Genomic DNA, 17652 nt, shown 5'->3' with positions numbered 1-17652 from the left:
AATGTGTTGGTGCCCGTTCCCCAGATCTGTGCCTCAGCACAATCCTGTCTTGGAGCTCTATGGACAATTCCTTCGACCTCATGGCTTGGTTTCTTGGTTTTTGCTCTGACATGCACTGTCAACTGTGGGACATTATATACAGTCGTGGCCAAAAGTTTTGAGAACGACACAAATATTAATTTTCACAAAGTCTGTTGCCTCAGTTTGTATGATGGCAATTTGCATATACTCCAGAATGTTATGAAGAGTGATCAGATGAATTGCAATTAATTGCTAAGTCCCTCTTTGTCATGCAAATGAACTGAATCCCCCCAAAAGATTTACACTGCATTTCAGCCCTGGCACAAAAACCATCTAACATTATGTCAGTGATTCTGTCGTTAACACAGGTGTGAGTGTTGACGAGGACAAGGCTGGAGATCACTCTATCATGCTGATTGAGTTCGAATAACAGAATGGAAGCTTCAAAAGGAGGGTGGTGCTTGGAATCATTGTTCTTCCTCTGTCAATCATGGTTACCTGCAAGGAAACACGTCATTGCTTTGCACAAAAAAGGGCTTCACAGGCAAGGATATTGTTGCCAGTAAGATTGCACCAAAATCAACCATTTATCGGATTATCAAGAACTTCAAGGAGAGCGGTTCAATTGTTGTGAAGAAGGCTTCAGGGCGCCCAAGAAAGTCCAGCAAGCGCGAGGACCGTCTCCTAAAGTTGATTCAGCTGCGGGATCGGGGCACCACCAGTACAGAGCTTGCTCAGGAATGGCAGCAGGCAGGTGTGAGTGCATCTGCACTCACAGTTAGGCGAAGACTTTTGGAGGATGGCCTGGTGTCAAGAAGGACAGCAAAGAAGCAACTTCTCTCCAGGAAAAACATCAGGGACAGACTGATATTCTGCCAAAGGTACAGGGATTGGACTGCTGAGGACTGGGGTAAAGTCATTTTCTCGGACAAATCCCCTTTCCGATTGTTTGGAGCATCTGGAAAAAGCTTGTCCGGAGAAGACCAGGTGAGCGCTACCATCAGTCCTGTGTCATGCCAACAGTAAAGCATCCTGAGACCATTCATGTGTGGGGTTGCTTCTCAGCCAAGGGAGTGGGCTCACTCACAATTTTGCCTAAGAACACAGCCATGAATAAAGAATGGTACCAACACATCCTCCGAAAGCAACTTCTCCCAACCATCCAGGAACAGTTTGGTGACGAACAATGCCTTTTCCAGCATGATGGAGCACCTTGCCATAAGGCAAAAGTGATAACTAAGTGGCTCAGGGAACAAAACATCGATATTTTGGGTCCATGGCCAGGAAACTCCCCAGACCTTAATCCCATTGAGAACTTGTGGTCAATCCTCAAGAGGCGCACAAATTCTGACAAACTCCAAGCATTGATTATGCAAGAATGGGCTGCCATCGGTCAGGATGTGGCCCAGAAATTAATTGACAGCATGCCATGGCGGATTGCAGAGGTCTTGAAAAAGAAGGGTCAACACTGCAAATATTGACTTAATGTAATTGTCAATAAAAGCATTTGACACTTATGAAATACTTGTTACTATGGCATACTGAAGTATAATTACATCTGACAAAAATATCTAAAGACACTGAAGCAGAAAACTTTGTGGAAATTAATATTTGTGTCATTCTCCAAACTTTCGGCCACGACTGTAGACAGGCCTTTCCAAATCATGTCCAATCACTTGAATTTACCACAGGTGGACTCCAATAAAGTTGTAGAAACATCTCAAGGATGATCAATGGAAACAGGATGCACCTGAGCTCAACTTGAAGTGTCATAGCAAAGGGGCTGAATACTTATGTATGTATTTATATTTATATATATATATATTATTTTTTTTATTTTTTTTATACCGTGGAATTACCCATATACCTTCACTTGGAAATTACCTATTCATTTCCAGTCAATTGTTGTCTCAATACCGGGTTATTAACACAAGTCTCGTGACGGATTTTGATGGGGGCATCAAGCGGATAATTAATTTTTAATTTTTACTTAACAATTAATTAGCATTCAACTCTCCAGTCTGACACCAATGCTGACACCGGACTGGGTGGGGTCACCCTAGCGAAGTTATCTTTGTAACCATGCCCTCTTCTTTGAGTAGTTTGCTTTTCTCACTCTCCTCTTACCCCAGAACTGAAGTGACATACAGTGCCTTGCGAAAGTATTCGGCCCCCTTGAACTTTGCGACCTTTTGCCACATTTCAGGCTTCAAACATAAAGATATAAAACTGTATTTTTTTGTGAAGAATCAACAACAAGTGGGACACAATCATGAAGTGGAACGACATTTATTGGATATTTCAAACTTTTTTAACAAATCAAAAACTGAACAATTGGGCGTGCAAAATTATTCAGCCCCCTTAAGTTAATACTTTGTAGCGCCACCTTTTGCTGCGATTACAGCTGTAAGTCGCTTGGGGTATGTCTCTATCAGTTTTGCACATCGAGAGACTGAATTTTTTTCCCATTCCTCCTTGCAAAATAGCTCGAGCTCAGTGAGGTTGGCTGGAGAGCATTTGTGAACAGCAGTTTTCAGTTCTTTCCACAGATTCTCGATTGGATTCAGGTCTGGACTTTGACTTGGCCATTCTAACACCTGGATATGTTTATTTTTGAACCATTCCATTGTAGATTTTGCTTTATGTTTTGGATCATTGTCTTGTTGGAAGGCAAATCTCCGTCCAAGTCTCAGGTCTTTTGCAGACTCCATCAGGTTTTCTTCCAGAATGGTCCTGTATTTGGCTCCATCCATCTTCCCATCAATTTTAACCATCTTCCCTGTCCCTGCTGAAGAAAAGCAGGCCCAAACCATGATGCTGCCACCACCATGTTTGACAGTGGGGATGGTGTGTTCAGCTGTGTTGCTTTTACGCCAAACATAACGTTTTGCATTGTTGTCAAAAATTTCAATTTTGGTTTCATCTGACCAGAGCACCTTCTTCCACATGTTTGGTGTGTCTCCCAGGTGGCTTGTGGCAAACTTTAAACAACACTTTTTATGGATATCTTTAAGAAATGGCTTTCTTCTTGCCACTCTTCCATAAAGGCCAGATTTGTGCAATATACGACTGATTGTTGTCCTATGGACAGAGTCTCCCACCTCAGCTGTAGATCTCTGCAGTTCATCCAGAGTGATCATGGGCCTCTTGGCTGCATCTCTGATCAGTCTTCTCCTTGTATGAGCTGAAAGTTTAGAGGGACGGCCAGGTCTTGGTAGATTTGCAGTGGTCTGATACTCCTTCCATTTCAATATTATCGCTTGCACAGTGCTCCTTGGGATGTTTAAAGCTTGGGAAATCTTTTTGTATCCAAATCCGGCTTTAAACTTCTTCACAACAGTATCTCGGACCTGCCTGGTGTGTTCCTTGTTCTTCATGATGCTCTCTGCGCTTTTAACGGACCTCTGAGACTATCACAGTGCAGGTGCATTTATACGGAGACTTGATTACACACAGGTGGATTGTATTTATCATCATTAGTCATTTAGGTCAACATTGGATCATTCAGAGATCCTCACTGAACTTCTGGAGAGAGTTTGCTGCACTGAAAGTAAAGGGGCTGAATAATTTTGCACTCCCAATTTTTCAGTTTTTGATTTGTTAAAAAAGTTTGAAATATCCAATAAATGTCATTCCACTTCATGATTGTGTCCCACTTGTTGTTGATTCTTCACAAAAAAATACAGTTTTATATCTTTATGTTTGAAGCCTGAAATGTGGCAAAAGGTCGCAAAGTTCAAGGGGGCCGAATACTTTCGCAAGGCACTGTATCTCTCACCCCAGTAGCTTTCTCTCGTGAAGTCAATTACCTACTACTGGAACAGCTCAGATAAGCACCATGGTTTATAAAGTTACTGAAAACTCACACACACTGTCTCTCTATGATGTAATGTTTGTAGTTTCAACATCCACTGACTACTGTTTGAGTTGTCTAAGCTGTCTGATTATCCTAGGTTATAAAATATATTCAACAGAAACACTGGACCAATGCAGTCCCAACCAATGTGCATGACAACAGTTGCTTGCCAATCTATCTAGAACCTTAAATGGTTATTTGGCTCTCCCCATAGGAGAACCCTTTAAATAACTGTTTTTGTTTCCAGGTAGAACTATTTTGGGCTCATATAGAACTCTTACCACAGAGGGTTCTACATGGAACCTAAAAGGGTTCTTTCTACCAGGGTTATCCTACGGGGACAACCCTAGAACCCTTTTGGAACCCTTTTTTTCTAAGGCTGAACAACTCAGAGCAGCTTTTCTGGTGGGATTGGAATGATGTCATCCTCTCTAGTTCTTCAGTGCCTCAATGTTTCTCACACATTAGCAAACGTAAGCTACCACCATCAGCAGCTTCTCAGTTTCTCTCTCATCGACTCATAAACGTATCCTACTTTACTCAGCAAAACCAATGGCATCTTTGTTATGGGGGTTCGTAGTAGAAAATTGTTTGGTTTTATTCAAAGTCTCAGATGGAAAGTGCTGATACTGGCAAAAGAGCACGGCTCCAGCAGTGTGAACAGCTACTTTTAGCTTTCGCCCTGCAGACAAGAGAACTCCTGCAGCAAGCGTTGTGTGTGTGTGTGTGAGAGAGAGAGAGATAAACCAATTCTGGCTGCAGCCCAGGGCTTTGAACTCTGGAAAGTTCAAAGAGGCAGACGTCTGTCTAGACTCCAAATATCACTTTACACAAGAGGGGTGACTTTGGCCTCAGACGATGTCTATAGACAACCCATATGAACACATTTTAATAAGCCATAGCCTTCTTTAGATATAATCATGCGGACGTTATATGACCTGCAAAAATGTTTGTTTATGAGTCCTGACTTCAAGCAAAGATGTACAGCTGCAGTCATAGGGGGACATTTATTATTGCATGCTACCTACTTTGTGCTAACTTTCACACTAAAGGACCACACAGCCAGTTGACACATTAGTCAGTGGCAATAGAATTCACAGTGGCCTGATTATATCACATTAATTAACACAGACCCTATTCATAGAAAACTCGATTCATTCTAGAGACTCACAAAGGACTCTCCGGCGTTGTGCTTTGAATGTCATGTTAATTAATAGTGTGTGGGTGAGTGTGTGTAAGGTACAGTAGAGTAGTGGGCCTGCTGTATTCAATACTGTTGGTGGTCCTGTTGAGGTTGACATGTGAGGGCTGGAGAGTGGTGGCGGGGGGCGATGGGGTGGGCTATGTTATGGGGTGGTCTCTCTCTCTGATCCTAGGTGGTAGAACTACTGTATCGTGGCTGTGTGGCCCCCCGACTTGGAGTTACTGCAGGGGGATGGGGGTGCCCCTCCCAAAGTCAATTCATATGGTGGTGGTGATGGTTGGCATCAGATCAGAGGACTTGCTAGCCTGACTCACTTGGGTTGGGCTGTTTAAAAAATCACTAATGTTGAGCGGGTCAGAAAACTCCCTTTCACTTCAGACTGGTTGAACTGGTCTTTCGAAGCCACAAAAAGGTTTCTATGGTTCGGGGGCGACAGTAAATACAGGCCTAACATCAGTGTACGAGGCTACGGTCTCCAGGACCAGCTTACCTCTGCTACACACTGTCATTTAGTACCATAGTCTGTTCTTTGTAAGCATGCACTGTGACCTTTATTCAACCCTAACTTCTAGGAATTTCAGGTTGGATTTAAAATATATATATATATATATATATATATTGACAAGTGACAGCCAACATCAACTGACTGCAGCTCCATCAGAACCCGCGGAGCCCAGTTTGACCCAGGTTCTAATGCAGCACTCTCTTCCTTCTGCTAGAAACAGCAGAACACTTGAGCTCCTCAGTCCTGCCTTCTTTCCACAAAGAAGAAATAAATATCCGGTTGCTGTTTACTGTTCCAAGGAGGGATCTTCACTTCAGCCCGTGATACCCTAACGACGTTCTCTATCACGTTGACTTTAACGTTCAACTTGATTTATTCTGATTATGGCACGTCATCATGGTGCGAAGCTGGAATATTACATCTTTACTCTTTATGAAGTTCAGAGAGAATCAAGGAAGCTGGAGGAATTTATTCTTTACGAGGAAGAGCTAGTGAAGAGCTATAAGATGTAAAAAGGGCTTAATAAACACATTTGATTGATTGATTTGATTGACAAATCAGTTTTCTGATTTACACATCGTCTTTTATTCATTCTACTGTTATGGTTCACCTGAAAAGCTATCGCGCTTCTGTTCTGTCGGAGGATGATGTTACATCCTTTTTTCCCTCGGGTCATTGACTGTTCAGCTCTGTTAGCTTGACTCCTTGTGTTTAACACCAGGAACTGACCCACCAAAAACCTGACATGGTGGCAAATGGGCGGGGTTTTTCTCAGAACTCTTGGCTAGAAGTGTCTCTGGAAGAGTATTTTTGATACATATTTGCATTGGGGGTTTGGGGTTTCAGGTTGATTTGGCTTGACTGGAATGCAGGGTAGGCAGAGATTGCACTTGTGACACAGAATTTTCCTTTGGTCACATTGTACCAGGGAAGCTAAATCAAGAAAGTCTTTGAAAGAATCTGACATATGTATTTTACCCAGGTCTTAATGAAAGTCTTTGACAGTATCTGACATATGTATTTTACCCAGGTCTTAATGAAAGTCTTTGAAAGTATCTGACTTATGTATTTTACCCAGGGCTAAATACAGCAACAAAGTTTTCCAGCTTCATCATTGTCCAGCTATGTTTTGCTCTGGAACGTTGTGCTTTAATCAGTCATCCCAAAGCAAAGGCCAGGAAATTAGAGTCTTCCCTCCTTCCTGGACACAAAGAGAAATACAGTGGACTCCTGTCGAAGCATCAAAGACTTTAGAAGGAATCGCATCCTGTTGGGCACAGGGGGTCAAACAAAACAACCCAATCACTCTAATGGAGGAAGAGGATCATTTGAATACTAGCTCTGGTCCTGTGCACACTGCACACTTCTCTAATGGATGAACAGGATAATTTGAATACTAGCTCTGGTCCTGTGCACACTGCACACTTCTCTAATGGAGGAACAGGATCATTTGAATACTAGCTCTGGTCCTGTGCACACTGCGCACTTCTCTAATGGAGGAACAGGATCATTTGAATACTAGCTCTGGTCCTGTGCACACTGCACACTTCTCTAATGGAGGAACAGGATCATTTGAATACTAGCTCTGGTCCTGTGCACAGTGCACACTTCTGTATTTTGATCATTAAGTTGTGTGTAATTACATTCATATTCTTTACTGATATTACACAATGTTTCTTACATTTCACTTTGCTTTAATTCCTCTGCAGTGTGCATGAACATAGGACTTTTAACACTGGATGCTGATTGGCTTAGTTGAAGATTTAATAAGGCCTACCTTATTGTGGGCCTCGTTGTTGCACATGTGGTGTTTCTGTTTATTACACAATATGTTCTGAGAAAAGTGCTCAATGTTTCCCGTCTCTTGCAGTAAAAAATGAAGTGTGTATATGTGTGTGAGAGGGAGGGAGAGGGAGTGAAAAAGACACCGAAACCAGAGATCCCAGGAAGCAGAGGAGAGGATGTGTCCAGGCATGTTCCATCATCCCTGTAAATGATTACCAGGAAGGGGAATTAGAGCTCAGAGGGAATGACTCCTCTAACTGACTGTGAACTTTACCCCATTTTACTTCACTCCGGACACTACTCTCAGGACTCTACTCTCAGGACTCTACTCTCAGGACTCTACTCTCAGCACTCTACTCTCAGGACTCTACTCTCAGGACTCTACTCTCAGGACTCTACTCTCAGGACTCTACTCTCAGGACTCTACTCTCAGCACTCTACTCTCAGGACTCTACTCTCAGGACTCTACTCTCAGCACTCTACTCTCAGGACTCTACTCTCAGCACTCTACTCTCAGGACTCTACTCTCAGCACTCTACTCTCAGCACTCTACTCTCAGGACTCTATCTCAGGACTCTACTCTCAGCACTCTACTCTCAGCACTCTACTCTCAGCACTCTACTCTCAGCACTCTACTCTCAGCACTCTACTCTCAGGACTCTACTCTCAGGACTCTACTCTCAGGACTACTCTCAGGACTCTTTTACCTTTTCGGCTGGGGATTCAAATCAGAGACCTTTCGGTTACTGGCCCAACACTTTTAACTGCTAGGCTACCTGCCACCCTCTCTTATATACAGCCTGATTTTGTAGAAGATGCTCTAGGCATGGATGTGCGTGTATGTTTGGGAAAACCGTGCCTGACAGGCGGGGGCGAAGGACATGGTCTACCGGTCGTACCTGCCTCCCGCTAGCATGGCAGACGGGAGGCTAGGGCGACACTGTGTACTAGCTAGCTTGATAGTAAGCAACACCGTGTGCCAGCTAGCTTGCTAGTTAGCTAGCACACAGTGTCGCCCCCTCCACCCACCTGATGTATACCAGAGTCCTCCTTAGGATTAGCTGGCTAAGCTATCACAGAGTGTCCTTCACTCCCGCCTGCTGAACACCTGCCCCCGCCGTTGTTAACAGAATTTCGGGAAAACAGTGCCCTTCTTCTATGAGGTTCTTCTGTGAGGCATCCAAGGTTATTGTGGTGCATTAATGCCACATACTGTACTGGAGCGCCCCGGCCTCCCGTCTGTCCTAACTGAAACATTTACCAATATAAATATAAAGAGGGGTCCCTACAGATACAGTAATACCCCGAATTGCGCAATTGCACCGTTCTCAAGCATCTTGGTAGGCTACCCTGGTGCGTCAGGGTAGTCTAGTGGTTAGAGTCGTGGCCTAGTAACCTAATGCTGACCAGTTCAAATCCCCGAGCTGACAAGGTACAAATCTGTCATTTTGCCCCTGAACAGGCAGTTAACCCACTGTTCCTAGGCCACCATTGGAAATAAGAATTTGTTCTTAACTGACTTGCCTAGTTAAATAAAGGTAAAATAAATAAAAAATCTTGTGACTTTGTGCATGATGAGGAAAACCTTGTGATGTCACTTAAGGGAAAGGTCTGTGTGTGAATGGAGGAAGTGTGTTGACACTCATGATTACCCTTGTTGCAATGATATATTATTGAAATATTCAAATAGCATGGGCGACTGAGAAAAACAAATTGGTACAACTTAAGGCCAAGTGGCAAACAATAATGCAGGCACTAGGGATGGTGGTGTGAGCATGAGAGTCTGGGCAGATGAGATGTAATAATTATTTGTGTCTGTAAGTTGTTGTTCGAATTTATATGTTTGTTTCAGGAGTGTAAAAAATAAATAATGTATTTAAAACATATATATATATATATATATATATACAGTACCAGTCAAATGTTTGGACACACCTACTCATTTAAGTTTTTTTGTTTACTATTTTCTACATCAATACTATGAAATAACGCATATGAATCATGTAGTAACCAAAAAAGTGTTTAACAAATCAAAATATATTTAAGATTTTAGACTCTTCAAAGTAGCCTCAAAGTAGCCACCCTTTGCCTTGATGACAGCTTTGCACAATCTTGGCATTTTCTCAACCAGCTTCACCTGGAATGCTTTTCCAACAGTCTTGAAGGAGTTCCCACATATGCTGAGCACTTGTTGGCTGCTTTTCCTTCACTCTGTTGTCCAACTCATCCCAAACCATCTCAATTCGGTTGATGTCGGGTGATTGTGGAGGCCAGGTCATCTGATTCAGCACTCCCATCACTCTCCTTCTTGGTCAAATTGCCCTTACACAGCCTGGAGGTGTGTTGGGTCATGGAAAAATAAATGATAGTCCCACTAAGCGCAAAGCTGATGGGATGGCGTATCGCTGCAGAATGCTGTGGTAACCATGCTTGTTAAGTGTGCCTTGAATTCTAAATAAATCACAGACAGTGTCACCAGCAAAGCACCCCCACATCATCACACCTCCTACTCCATGCCTCACAGTGGGAACCACACATGCGGAGATCATCCGTTCACCTACTCTGTCTCACAAAGACACAGTGGTTGGAACCAAAACATTTGGACTCATCAGACCAAAGGACAGATTTCCACCAGTCTAATACTCGTGTTTCTTGGCCCAAGCAAGTCTCTTCTTATTATTGGTGTCCTTTAGTAGTGGTTTCTTTGCAGCGATTCGACCATGAAGGCCTGATTCACGCAGTTTCCTCTGAACAGTTGATGTTGAGATGGGTCTGTTACTTGAACTCTGTGAAGCATTTATTTGAGCTGCAATTTCTGAGGCTGGTGAACTTGTCCTCTGCAGCAAAAGTAACTCTTGGTCTTCCTTTCCTATGAGAGCCAGTTTCATCATAGCGATTGATGGTTTTTGCGACTGCACTCGAAGAGACTTTCAAAATTCTTGAAATGTTGACTGACCTTCATGTCTTAAAGTAATGATGGACTGTTGTTTTTCTTTGCCTATTTGAGCTGTTCTTGCCATAATATGGACTTGGTCTTTTACCAAATAGGGCTATCTTCTGTATACCACCCCTACCTTGTCACAACACAACTGATTTGCTCAGACGCGTTAAGATGGAAAGAAATTCCACAAACAAACTTTTGACAAGACACACCTGTTAATTTAAATGCATTCCAGGTGACTACTTCATGAAGCTGGTTGAGAGAAGAAAAAAAACTTGAATGAGTAGGTGTGTCCAAACAATTACTGGTACTGTATATACAAATATATATATTACCCTTGTTGCAAAGCGCTACCAGCTGCACTGCCTCTTAAAGTATACATGCCTCCAATAAAACATATGGTTATATCAAGCAAAAACACAATGGAGAACTGATTGAATCACACTTTGTTGACACAACAGAAACGTTCCATTATTTGTTTACTGTACATTCCCTTCGCAGACGTATGAATGGTTTTGTAATGACATACTGCGCCGTGATTTGTCAAGAGGCTTGCAAAATTGGCCTAACTGCTTCTCATGCGTCAAAGATGGGTTGGTCTTTACCGTCAGATAGCAGGATGTATGTCTGGGGAAAGATTGAGGGGGGGAATGTTCTGTCCCAATACCCGTTCTAAAGTGAGTGGTCAGGCTTTTAATGCAATAATTGCCAGTTGTTTAAAAAAAACTTTTTTTTCTTTCAGATTTCATAAGATTAGATTTCAAAATATTTGACGAGGTAAGTGTTGTCAAATTATCTATAAAAAGGCTATTTATATTTTTGCCATATCTGTTGTGTTTCATGACAAATTCTATAATATTAGCTTTTCTCTTGTGTACTTCCTCCATGCAGTGGTGTGGAGGCCAAGATGTCATCGAAGATGCCAAGCTCTAACAACATAACTCAGGCCAGAAGGACAGTACAACAGCTAAAGATAGAGGCCAGTATTGAGAGGATAAAGGTACGGCATGCTGAAAGTAGAAAGGAGTGCTGAGTAACAAAGTAGATTTTACTGGTCCTTACCTAAATGTCTCCCTAAATGCACACCATCTTGCTATTAAGGATAGCCCAATGATCTGTTGTTAGTGTGTATGTCTGTGTACAGTATACACGTGTATGGGTACTTGTGAGTGTGCGTTAGGCTTGGGCGGTATCCAGATTGTCATACCTTTATACCGGCCTTGTGCCTTACCGGGATATCTGGGATATTCGGTAATACTGACACTGAATACAAGGGCTGCTTTTTCCTCTGTAATCCGAAGGTTAGCAATGCTAACAAGTACATGTAGATTCACATAAAGAATGCTAACTAAATGCTAACAAGCGTTGCAAACACTTTCTACGGTCTCTGACCGAAAGTATTTGCAGGACAGACATCCCAGCTCATAAAGTTATACAAGTAACAAAAAAATGCAACATCAGTTGGCTGCATGCACAAAACAAATATTAGACAGGAAGGCTCTTAATCCAGGAGGGATATCTCAGCTGTTACCAAACAAAGCTTGATTTTGGAAGAAGCTAACCACTTAGCTAGATATACGTAGATAGCTAACTAGCTACTAAATTAGCAAACCAAATGCACAACTGCAGAGCATTTTCAACATTTTAGACAGTTAACTTATTCATTATAAGATATCTAACTGGCAAATATTTAGTTGTGAATTCCATACTGTAACTAAATAATCTGGTGCGTGCTGCACAACAGTGAGTCTCACAAGGCTCTGGTCTCTCATCGTTGTGTGCTTATATACAAACACCACTTGACCGGTAGTAATCTTCATAATGAAAAATTATTTGACAGGTGAAATGAAGAACACAATCTTCTTTATCTCCTAGCGTATTGCACAAGTTGACTGCGGGTATTTACTTAAAAAGTAGCGACAAATATGAAAATGTAGTTTAAAAAAAGGTAAAAATAAATAGTTTCAATGGTATTGAAAAACCATCCTGAGGCTATTTCCAAATACCTCGCTACATGGTATATATGGTATACAGCCCAAGCCTAGTGTGCATACTGTACATGTATGTGTGTGAGCAGAGAGACTCCTCTTGCCCACACACTCATGCACACTCTCTTATATCACCCGTAGGTATCCAAGGCCTCAGCGGACCTCATGCACTACTGTGGCGAACATGCCAAGTACGACCCTCTGCTCATGGGCATCCCTGCCTCAGAGAACCCCTTCAAGGACAAAAAGCCTTGCGCTATATTGTAATGACCCCTTTATGTATCTGTTGGCTTTTTAATATTCCTGTATGTCTTTTTTTTCTACTCATCCACCCGTCATGCCTTAAAGCCTATAACCTTACCCTTTAATGAAAATGTTGTATTTTATCACTCACGTTGAACATATTTACAGACATAACATACAATGCATTGATACAGTACATCGGTCAAATATACCTTGGGACACTGACTGTTAATGTGTGTCTGATTTAGCTCAGTGGATTTAGCCGATGTTTCCGACCATCCCTTTAACGAGTCTGTTTTAATCGTATCTTCTGTCATTTGTATTATAATGACCTAATTTAATATATTTCAGGCTTTCGAGTCATGGTTGGGACATGTGGCTGTATTGTCTTCTTCCCATTGACTCATCATTGACCCGTGCAGCGTTCACGTGCTAGTTGGAACTAGAAAACTCAGACATGTTTGACTTGCTAACTGGTTGAACAGGGCATGTGTATAACTACAACCAGTTAGCAAATCAAACATGTCAGAGTAACCTAGTTCCGACTAGCATGTGAACGCAGCTTCATGCTGTTTATTAATAACTTACTGGTTCAGCAGGATGGCATCTGGACTGTCAGTGAGCAATGAAGGAAGTAGACCCAGGGACAAATATTTTCTAAAATAGACATCATCAGAGCCCTCAACCTTCCATTAATGTAAAGAGTATAAGTTTTTGATTAGTGCTGAGGATATTTTAACTCACTGCCAATTTTCGGATGGGAAACTGCAGTGTACAGCTAAGACAGGTAATTCACAACCTCAGTATACAGCACTCCACCCAGCCATTTAACCCAGGTGTTACATAACAGAACACTGTGAGCCAAGTCACCTTAACATATTTACGATAGTGATCATGTAATCAATGTATAGGTTGGTATTTTAAAGAGGGGGTTCAGGTACAAGTATTCTGTTGGGAGAGACCATAGGAGGTGCACCAGCTTGGCACATGGGTTGTTATTAATGGTGTAATAAATTATTTTCACTCCCAACTATGTGCACTATACCCTGTATTTGAGTAGACTGGTCTGATAGACTAGAAGTAACATAGTAAACGTACATCCGAGACACTCAAATTACACTGAACAAAAATATAAATGCAACATGTGAAGGGCTGGTCCCATGTTTCATGAGCCGGAAAAAAAATCCCAGAGATATTTCCCTACGCCCAAAAAATGAATTTCTCTTAAATTACGTGCAAAAAATTGTTTACACCCTTGTTAGTGAGCATGTATCCTTTGTCAAGATAATCAATCTACTTGACAGGTGTGGCATTTCAAGAAGCTCATTAAACTGCATGATCATTACACAGGTGCACCTTGTGCTGGGGACAATCAAAGGCCACTCTAAAATGTGCAGTTTGGTCACGCAACGCAATGGCACAATTCTCAAGTTTTGAGGGAGCGTGCAATTGACATGCTGACTGCAGGAATGTCCACCAGAGCTGTTACCTACCATAAGCCACCTCCCACATCCTTTTAGAGAATTTGGCAGTACGTCCAACCGGTCTCACAACCGGAGACCACTTGTAACCACACCAGCCCAGGACCTCCACATCTGGTTTCTTCATCTGCGGGATTGGCTGGGCCTGGCTCCCCAGTGGGTCGGCCTGACTTCGAAGTGGGTGGGCCTATGCCCTCTCAGGCCCACCCATTGCCTCGCCCTTGCCCAGTCATATGAAATCCATAGATTATGGCTTAATGAATGTATTCATATTGACTGATTTATTTGTATGAACTGTAACTCAACAAAATCTTAGAAATGGTTGCATGTTGCATTTATATTTTATTTCATTATAGTATATGACATGTTACCTTTGGTATGGTTACATAAGATAGAAAGTTAGTTAAGGCAAAAACAAAAGGAGGTTGGTTGGTTGGGATGGGATGGGCGTATAATGCGAATGTCTAGCAGCACAAAGGTTGCATGCTTGAATCTCATCACGGACAAATTAAGCATTTTAGCAACTTGGCAACTACTTACTACTTTTTTTTAAGCTATTTTACAACTACTTAGCATGTTAACCCTAACCCTTTTAGCTGGCCCTTCCCCCAACCTTAACCCTTTTAGCCCAACTCCTAACCAGAACCCCTAAGCCCTAGAGCTAACGTTAGCCAGCTAGCTAATGTTAGCCACCTAACCAACGTTAACCACAACAAATTGGAATTCGTAACATATCATCAAAAAACTGATGATGGACATCCACAAATTAACACATATCATACGAAACGTAACATATCATACGAAATGGAGTGTCTCAATTTACAAACAGAATAATACTAAATGCTCTGAGACCACGTTGATTTGAAGCTGACCCCAATGTCCTGTGATAGTACTAAGTATGGTATTTGGGGGGGCAGGACCAAGTTTGGGAAACTCTGTCCTATTGAACAGTAAAAAATAGAATGTCCCGTATGCCCTGTCGGTTAGCTGTTGGGAGCATGTCTCGATAAAACGAACCAGCTGTATCGATGTGGTTAGCACAGATAGGCTGGAAAGTATAATTATGTTTGCATTCACAAAGCCTTACAAGTGTTTGCATTGTGGTGTGAAGATTATTATTTTTTTATTTGTTAAATGAAATGGATCTTTCTGTGCTGATTTCCTGTGATTTCTAACTGAATTGTGCCATCGTCTTGTCACTAGCAGAAGAGAAAAGAACATGTCTGATTGTATACACCTGGTGCTACTGTTTGTAATGTTTGTGTTATCCTCCCTCCAAAAGGTACTTCATTCATCATAAAGGTCTTGAAATCAGAGACAGGGAGACCCAGTAACCCATTATGAATTATTGAGCGATGACAATTGTATCTCGACGACTTTTCTCTCTGACAAGTGTATCTCTCTAATATGCTAAATCTGGCTACTGTTACTTTGTGTGACATCACCAGACAATTCTGATTCAACCAGCATACCAGCAATGGCCTTTATATACCTTTGTGAGACTCGTACGTGACCTTTCCCTGACCCTCTGTGAAGACAGTGTGAACCTGGTGGATTAAAGACATCTGTATGTGGTTTTGTTCATTATATCAAGTGATGGAGCCTTTGTTTCTCTCTCTGCTGAGTACAGTCTTTCCTGTTGTTATTAAACATAGATTTATAATTGCACCTTGTCTCCTCTGCTTCTTTATTTTTGTTACTTCCTCACTTTTCTCACTTGATTGTTAGTCTGATGGTGGGTAATATGGTCCGGTGTGGCTCAGTTGGTAGATCAAGGCGCTAGCAAAGCCAGGGTTGTGGTTTGAGGGACCACTGCGAAAAAGCACGAAAAATGTATACACTGTATAAGAGCATCTACTAAATGACAAAAATGTAATTATACTACCACGTGCAAGAATCCATTGTTCCCATTATGTTAAGACAATCTAACAATGAATTGAAACGTATTATTAAAATGCAGCATTCAATATCCCTCCTATCTAAAGGGAATAATTAACAAATACAGGTCTTAATTTGAGGCAGTTTGCTACAGCAGGAAAATAATCCTGCAGTTACAGGTTATGTGGATTATAATTAATGGACATTTTTGTCGCGGTTGATACATTTTTGGTAAGGGAAAATCAAGTCTCAAATTTCTAAGTGGAAATTACTAGTTAAAATACACTATAAGTTTTGCATTGCAGGAAAGTTCTCCAGCAACAAGATCCTACATCTGTACAAAGGGGATGCAGACCAAGCTCAACAGTTTGATTCAACTCCAGCCATGTGGCCTAAAGAAAGCTACTGTGAGTTATCTATAGCCTAGCCTTGTTTCCTCTCATTACGTGGGGTCCAGCGAACATGTGTTTATACCTCACCATGGTGAGACTAGAATAGGCCTCGGCCCACGGCCGTCTGGGCCAATGAACTGGAGAGAGCTAAAAATAGGTGCTGAAACCCTGGTTTCCACTTATCGAGAGAGGAGGCGCTATTTTAAGGATTTGTAAGCCTGAAGCTTGTTCCCCTTTATTTTCTGACCTTGTCTTCGGGCAGCTAGTGGGTAAAAAAAAGAACAAATTCAGTATGAGGAAAATGTTGGATAGTAACCAAAAGAGACATCTTGTAACGAGTGTGCTGAGAGTCGGGAAGCAAGTTCAGGGAGTGAGTGTTTGAATAAATAAAGGAAACAATAAACAGGTTATACAAACAACGCACCGACATGAAAACAGAGTCAATAACACCTGAGGAAAGAACCAAGGGGAGTGACAGATATAGGGAAGATAATCAAGGAAGTGATGGAGTCCAGGTGAGTGTCATGAGGTGCGCGAGACGATGGTGACAGGTGTGCAGGATATTAAGCAGCCTGATGACCTAGAGGCCGGAGAGGGAGTATACATGACACATTTTAGAAATTGTTCTCTCTTGCACATGATTCATCTCTGCAGCTGGGAAAGCCACAGTAAGTACAGTCTTTTACTATGGATGCCTTTAGGAGCCGTGTCCTGCAGAAGCCTGGCTGCCCAGTAACAGTGTATTGATATCGGTGCAAAGCAGGCGTATTGGACGCGAAGCACACAGTGTAATCCTGGCAAGCACAATGTCATTGTGTTCCAGGGCGAGCCTGGTGGGCACATTGCTAAGGCCTGGCAAGCCCACTGACCGCGTGCCTCTCTTGGTGAAAGCCTGGCAGTCACAGTGTCAGTGTGTTGGAATGTGCTGATGTGTGGGAGACGGGGAGGGGGGGGGGGGGCAGCGTTGAACCCATCCCAGCACAGTCCTCTGCACTGTTGGTGGTCCCACCCCCGCACAGCCCCTCGGTTAGGCCGAGCCACTCATTCACCCCCATTCAGCAGTGCAGTGGACCATGCCAAACCATGACATCTGATCTACTGTCTACTACCCCGAGTGTTCCCTCAGGATGTTGTTACACTGTTGTTACACAATTTATTCAGCAATTGTATTTTATTTATTTTCTCTAGTTATATACACTGATATTCTGCAGTATTTATTGTATTATTAGTGTAATCTGTTGAGTGTTACATGTTGAGAGTAACATGTTGAGTGTAATCTGTTGAGAGTAACATGTTGAGTGTAATCTGTTGAGTGTAACATGTTGAGTGTAATCTGTTGAGAGTAACATTTGAGTGTA

The 17652-nt window shown here is 42.2% G+C and overlaps 1 protein-coding gene across 1 annotated transcript in view; it reads left to right on the top strand.

Moving 5' to 3' along the window:
* Positions 1 to 15692, top strand: part of LOC110508940 (guanine nucleotide-binding protein G(I)/G(S)/G(O) subunit gamma-12) — a 51853-nt gene extending 36161 nt beyond the window's left edge. The window contains exons 2-4 of the mRNA XM_021589863.2: positions 11055 to 11089; positions 11204 to 11312; positions 12442 to 15692. Of these exons, the coding sequence (XP_021445538.1) occupies positions 11220 to 11312; positions 12442 to 12567 (219 nt within the window). The 5' untranslated portion in view covers positions 11055 to 11089; positions 11204 to 11219 and the 3' untranslated portion in view covers positions 12568 to 15692. The remainder of the gene's footprint in view (positions 1 to 11054; positions 11090 to 11203; positions 11313 to 12441) is intronic.
* The last annotated feature ends 1960 nt before the right edge of the window (positions 15693 to 17652 follow it).

This window comes from Oncorhynchus mykiss, chromosome 28 (genome assembly GCF_013265735.2).
Source record: "Oncorhynchus mykiss isolate Arlee chromosome 28, USDA_OmykA_1.1, whole genome shotgun sequence".
NCBI lineage: Eukaryota > Metazoa > Chordata > Actinopteri > Salmoniformes > Salmonidae > Oncorhynchus > Oncorhynchus mykiss.
The sequence above is the reverse complement of the archived record's forward strand: the minus strand, read 5'-3'. Positions and strand labels throughout refer to the sequence as shown.